At 40.7% G+C, this 8964-nt stretch overlaps 1 protein-coding gene across 1 annotated transcript; it reads left to right on the forward strand.

Moving 5' to 3' along the window:
* Positions 1–3800: 3800 nt before the first annotated feature.
* GPR33 (G protein-coupled receptor 33) lies at positions 3801–5104 on the forward strand. The gene has a single exon (XM_081548060.1). It carries the CDS (start codon positions 3801–3803, stop codon positions 4821–4823), a length of 1023 nt encoding a protein of 340 aa, XP_081404186.1. The 3' UTR covers positions 4824–5104.
* The last annotated feature ends 3860 nt before the right edge of the window (positions 5105–8964 follow it).

Genomic DNA, 8964 nt, shown 5'->3' on the forward strand with positions numbered 1-8964 from the left:
TTGCCTCTGTCCCTGGAGAGGAAACTGCTGATATAGAGTCCCTTTGACACTCCCAAGACTGTCTGGTGTGAAGATACAACTTCAAGGTAAGGTTCCCTGAGACAGCAGGTTTATTCTAGAGCTCTCATCTGAATAGACCCTCCAGGCTCACTCCAGATCAAGCTTCCAGAGATTCTTGTAGTCCCCTCCTCCACAGTAGCTCGATGTTCCCAAGCTAAGGTGGGGTCTGCCTGAAAGTCACTTATGCCAAAGGTATCACTGTAGCAAGGCTTCATAATAACTCTGATAGACCTTGCCCCAATAGATGAACATTTAGATTTTTTTCAGAAATCCCTAGTGGTACTCTAGAATTTAGTAGCCGGGCTTTGGGAAAGAGAGAAATATGACATTAAAAGGGCAAAATGAGGCTCCTGCTACCCTTAATATAACAAGCTGAGGGGACTTCCCTGGTGGTCCAGTGGTTAAGAATCCATGCTTCCACTGCAGAGGGCATGGGTTTGATCCCTGGTCAGGGAAAAAAAGATTCCACATGCCATGCAGTGAGCCCCCCCAAAAGTTCAACAAACAGGTAAAAAGTTATTGAATGTTTAATACATGCTATGAAGGGAGGTAAGTGATTCAAATATATTATCTCACTTAGTCCTCATAAGAAGTCACTGGGGTTTAGAAGGTGAAATAGGCTCAGAGTTAAGAGTCCAAAATCACAGAACTGGTAAGTGGTAGAGACAGGATTGAAATCCAGTTCTGTGGGGTGCCAGAGCCCCAGTTCCTCCCCATTAGTTTATAAGTGCCATGCTGTGCTGTGCTCAGTCATGTCCTACTCTTTGCAGTCCCATGGACTGTAGCCCACCAGGATCCTCTGTCCTTGGAATTTTCCAAGCAAGAATGCTAGAGTGAGTTGCCATTTCTTCTTCCACAGGATTTTCCCGACCCAGGGATAGAACCTGCATCTTTTGCATATCCCGCATTCGCAGGCGAGTTCTTTACCACTAGCGCCACCTGGGAAGGCCCAATTTATAAGTAACTACTTTAAAACCATTTCAAAAGATGTTTAAGGATGAAGAAATCTCTTGGTCATGTGCAATAAGTCAGGGGTCCTAGGAAACTTTGTATGCTCTTCAGAATCACTACCAATGTTGATTTTGCTCAAGTCCTACATTACTTTCAGACATCCTTCTAGATGGAGCCCAGCCACACAATTTTTAATAAAACCTTCTCTTTAATTCAGTTTCTCATATGCACATACGGAGCTATCACACACACAACCAGACAAACACTAAACATATACACACTATACAGATAAATACACACACGGACTGCTGATACCACAGAGACCACAAAAATATGCCACACATGCTCAGATCACAGATACATACATACATACACACACACACACACACACACACACATACACACACACACACAGCTCCACACACAGCCCATGAATTCAAACATACACCATTAGAGACACACACACCATATATGCACATACATACACACAAATGCACTACAGATATAAAGACAGACCACAGGCACACAGACACACAGGTACATACATACACGCCACACACAGATAGTTACACATAGGTCTACACACACAGTATCGGACACCCTCCATAGGATTATGTTTCTCCTTGTCTACTCATGCCCCACTATCTATCTAGTTTCTACCATATTCATCATCTCATTAACAACTCATCTCCCACCACTGGTCTCTTCTCTTTGTCCTACTCCTTCCCAAACAAGGAACACAAGCTCTTTTCTTTCCATTCCCCAGAGCAACCACCAACACAAGAAAGTTGTGATTAATGAGGATAAGGGAGAGATTACATCATGCCAAAGCATAGCAAGTGGATTAAAATTAAATATTAAGACATTCCTCATTTTAAATCTCTTGTGTCATCTCTGCTTCTCAGAATATCTCATTGGCCCTTCCTCCTCTGTAAGCTTCCTACCCTCCTGCTGTGTTTTCATGTGGCCCCTCTCTGGAGACCATCCTCACTCCTCCTCCCTCTTCTCATAGTTCCAGGACCTTTACCCAGCCTCTTCCTTGGGCTCCAACTCTTTCACTCACCATTGCTCATCCATGCCATGTCCCAAGACTTCACTTTTTATTCCCAAAGCAGACTGCCAAGGTATCTTCCTGAACAGGATCATATTTCTACTTGGCAGGGAAAATCTTGCAACTCCCTTAGCAGGCAGAATTGTGATTTTAACAGTATTTATGGTATTTCTTCTCTCTATATATTCTTAGAATGTTTTTGTTTAGTGAAAAAAAGTTATTAGTAATTTCCACTCTTTACCCAGTTTATCAAAAATTCAATTAGTTGATATGATTATATTATAATAGCTATTTTCCAAAATATTCTCAGGTCTATATTTTCAATACTATAGGGGCATTTATTCAAGAAATAGGATATTCTGAATCATCAAATACTTTGTTGCATGGAACACTATTAAAATACTACACATGTGGATACACCTAGAGACTGTCATACTGAGTGAAGAAAGTCAGACACAGAAAGACAAATATCATATGATATTTCCTATATGTGGAATCTAAAAAAATGGGGGTACAAATGAATTTATTTACAAAACAGAAGTAAAGTCACACATGTAGAAAACAAACTTATGTGGTTATCAGGAGATAAAAGGGAAGAGGCATAAATTGGAAGGTTGGGACTGACATATACACACTATTATATGTAAAATAGATAATAATAAGAACAAGCTGTATAGACAGGTAACTCTTCTCAATAATCTGTAATGGCCTATATGGGAAAAGAATATATAAAACAAGAGTGGATATGTGTATATATATAAATATATATAACTGATTCGTTTTGCTCTTCTCTTGAAACTACCACAACATTGTAAATCAACTATACAGCAATAAAATTTTTTAATTAAAAAAAACTATACATGAATTACCAATTTTTTAAGAAATAACAGAACACTTGTAGGGTTCCCCACCTGCCACAGCAGAGGTATGGTGGGAGATGTTGATGAATAAGAAATTAAACCCCCCCTTCATTTTCTCCTCTGTTTAAATATTTGCCTTTATATGGAAAAAAAGAAATTATTTTTATATAAAGCTTCTTGCATATAACAAGTATTGGATAAATATAAGTTCCTTGACTTCTCTCTCCTCTCCAAGTAAGAAAGAGCATCTATGAGGTTCTACAATACACCCTTCTCTTTCATTGATTTTGGAAGGCACTTCATGATCTCACAGTGCCAGAGAGCTCACATATGAACTGAGTGTTAAATACTATTAATAGCTAATAACATTTATTATATATAATTAGCTCATGGGAGAAGTCTAACTATAGCTCCAACATGATTACCAATTTGCAGCCATTGTTATTTTTGTTATTCAGGTTCATTAGCAACATTGCCCTAACCAAGTCCTAATCAAGTAAAACTGTTTCTACATTGCCTTATTCAAGTAACTGTGCCCATCAAGAAGGGTCAGACTTCTGGCTAATACCTAATTAGAACACTTTTAGCTACCTAAATCACTTAACAAAGTAAAAATATTCCAAATGTTATTTCTGTTTCACATTAATTCATTGCATCTGTAGTGTTTCTATATTTGGTGCTCAAATTAATCTGATCCTAATTCCTTATACAAAAATAAAGAAAAATATCTGATTTGTATTATTGCAGAAATATTGTTTGCCATTTTAAAAACATTGTCATTTTGAATATTAATATGCAAAAATTACTATTTTAATCTCCATATTTAATCATTTCCTTTGCTTCTTTTTTGTTGTCATTTCCAGTTTCTCATTTCAATTATGGACCTGACCAACTCTACTGATTACCTGCTCAATGACTCTACTTTAATAAGAAAGAGAATTCACACTCCAACTTCTGCCTCAAAAGTGATTGTTGTACTTCTTTTGTTTATGTCATTTTTAATTGGCACTATCACCAATGGTCTCTATCTATGGGTGCTAAAATTCAAAATGAAAAAGACTGTCAATACTCTCTTATATTTTCATCTCATTCTCTCCTATTTTATTTCAATATTATTTTTGCCATTTTTGGCCATCTCTCACCTTCAAGACAATCAGTGGAGCTTTGGAAGGGCCACATGCAAGATCTTCAACAGCATTTTGTATGCAGCAATGTTCGCCTCTGTCTTCTTCCTCTCTGCCATCAGTGTTGATCGTTATCTTCTCACTTTTCACACGGTGTGGTCACAACTGCATCGAACCCCACGCTGGGCTTCCAGCATCATCCTGGGAGTCTGGATCTTTGCTGCTGCCCTCAGCATGCCCTATGTGGTTTTCAGGGAGACACATGATGACCATAAAGGAACAGTGACCTGCCAAAACAACTATGCTGTGTCTACTAACTGGGAGAGCAAAAAGATGCAAACATTGAGGAAATGGATTCATGTAGCCTGTTTCAGCAGCCGCTTCTTGCTGGGCTTCCTTCTGCCTTTCCTCATCATTACCTTTTGTTATGAAAGAGTAGCCAACAAGATGAAAGAGAGGGGACTGTTGAAATCCAGCAAGCCCTTCAAAGTCATGATGACAGCCATTATCTCCTTCTTTGTGTCCTGGATGCCCTATCATGTACACCAAGGCTTACTTCTCACTGAAAACAGATCTCTATTTTTCCAGTTGACTCTCTTACTCACAGTGATAACTACTACCTTCAATACTGTGTTTTCTCCCACACTCTATCTCTTCATTGGGGAGAACTTCAGAAAAGTTTTCAAGAAGTCTGTCCTTGTTCTTTTTGAGTCAACATTCAGTGAGGATTCCTCAGCAGAAAGGACAGCAAACCTAAATTCAGAAGCCAACATGTAAATTCTGGATCCCAGAGCAAACAGTGGACTCTTAGTCAAAGACATCACCGGAGATAGATACTCAGCTTTTGTATATAGTATAATGTCTATATTAGAAAAACACCTGGACTGTACTATAGTTAGATTTATGAGTATTATAAGGGCTATAAAATGTGGTGGGTGATGTTGAAAATGTGATTTTTTTCTTTTTACTTTGTGGTAAAATGCATGCAACATATAACACCATTTTTTTATCATTGTACATTTTGGTGGCATTAAATTCACAGTATTTTGCAATCATCACCACTATCTATTTCCAAAATTTTTAATCACCAGAAACTGTACCCGTTGAGCAGTACTCTTCATTCCCCCTCCCCACAACCCCTCATACCATCTAATCTGCTTTCTAGTTCTGTGAATTTGTTATTCTAGATGTTCTATGTAAGTGGAATCATACAGTATTTTCTCCTTTCATGTCTGGCTTATTTAACTTAACATAATGTTTTCAAGGTTTATCCATATTGTAACATGTATCAGACTTCATTCTTTTTATGGCTAAATAACATTCTATTATAGGGTTCCCTGATAACTCAGTTGGTAAACTATCCACCTTCAATGATTCCTGGGTCAGAAAGATCCATCGGAGAAGGGAAAGGCTACCCACTCCAGTATTCTGGCCTGGAGAACTCCATGGACAGTCCATGGAGTCGCAAAGAGTAGGACAGGACTGTGCGACTTTCACTTCACTTCACTTCTCCACTTCACTTCGCACAGTGAGAAGAAGGCAGACTAGTGTGTCAAAAAACCGTATCCCCTCAGTCTGAATTTAGTCACCATAAGAGGGAGGGGCCTACTGTCACACCAACCAATGGCTGATCAGGACCACTAAGGGTAGCTTGCTTGCGGAAGGGGCTCACCGTGACACTGACCAATGGCTGAGCCGGGCCACTATAGCTTGTGCTCTTACTGCACTTTGGAGCAAAAAGGTGCAACTCCAGAAAGCAGCCTGGTCTGAAGAAGTACCCAGCCGCTCCTGCAATGTTTTCTTCCAGCCCTCGGTAGAGCGAGGTGCCCAGGCCCAGGCAGCAGACCAGTGACCACACAGTGGCAGTTCACATGTCTGTTAACTGGGATCACTGTCAGAGGCAGCAGGTGCCATGAGATCACATCGCCTCAGATCTCACCAGTCAGCTTCACGGAGGAGGTGGCCACGGAGCTGGTGCCTCCGTAGTCCCGACTGAGGTGATGCGCAGCAGTCCCTGCAGCAACAGAGTGTAAATTAACACACAAGAGCCAGCGCCAGGGAAGGAGGAGGGAAGGGCCTCTCACACCTAAAGTTTAGGCTGAGAAGGCCACTAAGATAATAGCATCTATCAAGCTGAAGTTTCTAATACAGAATTCTCTAGCAAATAGACATTTGGAGCAAGGCCTTTGTTTATTCGGATATCACCTACATTATTTGTTATGAACAAAATTTAACATGGAGATCACAAGACACTTACTATAAAGAATGCGTGCATTCATGCTAAGTTGCTTCAGTCATGTCCGACTCTTTGTGACCCTATGGACTGTAGCCCTCCAGGCTCCTCTGTCCATGGGGATTCTCCAGGCAAGAATACTGGAGTGGGTTGCCATGCCCTCCTCTGGGGGATCTTCCCTACCTAGGGGTCAAATCCATGTCTCCTGCATTGCAGGCAGGTTCTTTATCGCTGAGTCACTGGAGAAATCCCAAAGAATACACTAGAAAGAATTTATACTTTAATGTTTTAAGTATTATATAAAGATATCCTAAATATCTTTTTAATATTTATGGATTAAGCTGTCACAGAAATATGGAACTAGCACAATTATAAATGTTTGAGAATCTGCCAGGGAAATGTCATAGTACATTTAATTTTAAAGTAGCAATAACAAAATGAATTTGTTTTCCCTAGTTTTCAAGTGTTGCTTCAAGTTTTTGAAAACTATTACAGCACAACTGGGCCACGTAGTATCAATGATGGATTATCTTTTATATATTAGTTAGTTCTATCTATATCAAAGGCTTGTCGGGTGGCGCAGTGGTAAAGAACCCACCTGTCAATGTAAGAGATGTGGGCTGAATCCCTGGGTCAGGGAGACCCCCCTGGAGAAGGAAACGGCAACATTCTCCAGTATTCTTGCCTGGAAAAGTCCCTGGACAGAGGAGCCTGGCAGACTACAGTCCATGGGGTCACAAAGAGTCAGACACAAATTAGCGACTACACACAAGTTAACTCTAAAATACAACCAGAATAGAAGACCACTGCATAGTGGCAAAGAAAAAGGAGTAAAAAGATCATTACAGTACAAAGGAGTAAATTAGATATTTGCAGTAACAGACAAAAGCCTCCAACCCAGTCTTCACCAGTCAGAGAGGCTTTCCCTGCTGAGTGCTGCAGAACAGTGCTAAACATCTGAAGCAGGGAAAGGACAGTAAAATAGAGGAAGCAGAAGATGTAAAAGACCCAGAGGGAAAGAGCACAGTGCTACAAGCAGCACTACCTAAATTTGATTATCACCTAATGATCTTGTTGAAATGTTGATTCTGACAGTTAAATCTGGAGAAGGGCTGAGATGCCACATTTCCAATAGGACCCTAGGGGATTCGTTGCTGCTGATCCAGAGCAAGAGTATGATTGGAGCATAAGTGTGAGAAGCAGGCATGGCTAAGATGACATAGAAAGGTCAACCAGGCCTGGATCCTAAAAGCCCCTGCTAAGGAGTTTGGACTTGATCCTAGACTTTATCATGAAGCAATAAGGAGCCACTGAAGGGTCTTCAGCCAAAGAGTGATTGAATTATATTTGTATTTTAGAAAGACCAATCTGACATGTCAAACTGGAGGTGATCAAATGGGATAAAGTTGCAGCAATCTGGGTAACACATGATATAGCCTGAACGAAGAAGTGGAAGAGTGAAATGGAGAAAGTGGAAAGTCTTGTCCTATAAATTCTTTTGGTTGAGGGGTCAAGGCAGAGGGGAAAACTGAGGATGACTCTTGTATCTATTAGTGTTTTTGGATGCAAACAGTAGATTTCACTCTGCCTTACTGGAGATGCAGGTTTGATCCCTGAGTTGGAAAGATCCCTTGCAGAAGGAAATGGCAACCCACTCCAGTATTCTTGCTTGGGAAATCCCAGGGACAGAGGAGCCTGGTGGGCTACAGACCATGAGGTCTCAAATAAGTCAGATTCAACTTCAGTTCAGTTCAGTTGCTCAGTCATGTCCGACTCTTTGCGACCCCATGAATTGCAGCATGCCAGGACTCCCTGTCCATCACCAACTCCCAGAGTTTACCCAAACCCATGTCCATCGAGTTGTTGATGTCATCCAACCATCTCATCCTCTGTTGTCCCCTTCTCCTCCTGCCCCCAATCCTTCCCAGCATTAGGGTCTTTTCCAATGAGTCAACTCTTCGCATGAGGTGGCCACAACTTAGTGACTAAATAAAAACAACACCAGTTTATTAGAGGCTATTAAGCAGTTCATAAAATTATTGGAATAGATGGAGAAACATTCAGGGCTAAGATTCCAGGGACAGTGCATGACACATGCCACCAAGCAGTTCAGGTCAGGAATCTGTTTCATTCATTGATACTATTAGGGGGACCACTGACTGAAACCACCCACTCTGGTCAGGCATCACAGTAATCACTTGCATGAGTTATCTTAAACAGGAGGTCTTGGTAATGAGAGGGTAACAGGCAGGAAGGCCAGGAGTCTCCAAACGGAGGAAATAGGCTGCAAGGGTCAGAGATTTTTTATCTCTCCCTTACGCGGCAGGAGGAAACAAACTACAAGTGTCAGATTTTTTTCTCTTAAAATTCTGTGTTGCCATGATGACACCTGGTTCCACCTGAACTTAACTTTTCTCAAACCTTGAGCTAACCAATGCATTTTTCTTATGGAAATGTTTTTCTTAAACTATGTTAATGAAACTATTTATTTGCTTTGGAATTTGCCTTTCTTCAAAATGGTTCCATCTGAAACTAACTTTTTTCTTTCTCAAACCTTGGGCTGATAATAGCTCAACAAACCAGTATTCATATCAACTGTTTTATGGCTGGGGGATGACACACTTCGAGCCATCCTATCTCAAAAGTGCATATTGAGAGAGAGGGGCCTGGTGAAACTCTGTCAGC

Source organism: Giraffa tippelskirchi, chromosome 12 (genome assembly GCF_054371585.1).
Source record: "Giraffa tippelskirchi isolate mGirTip1 chromosome 12, T2T-mGirTip1v1.2.pri, whole genome shotgun sequence".
Classification (NCBI taxonomy): domain Eukaryota; kingdom Metazoa; phylum Chordata; class Mammalia; order Artiodactyla; family Giraffidae; genus Giraffa; species Giraffa tippelskirchi.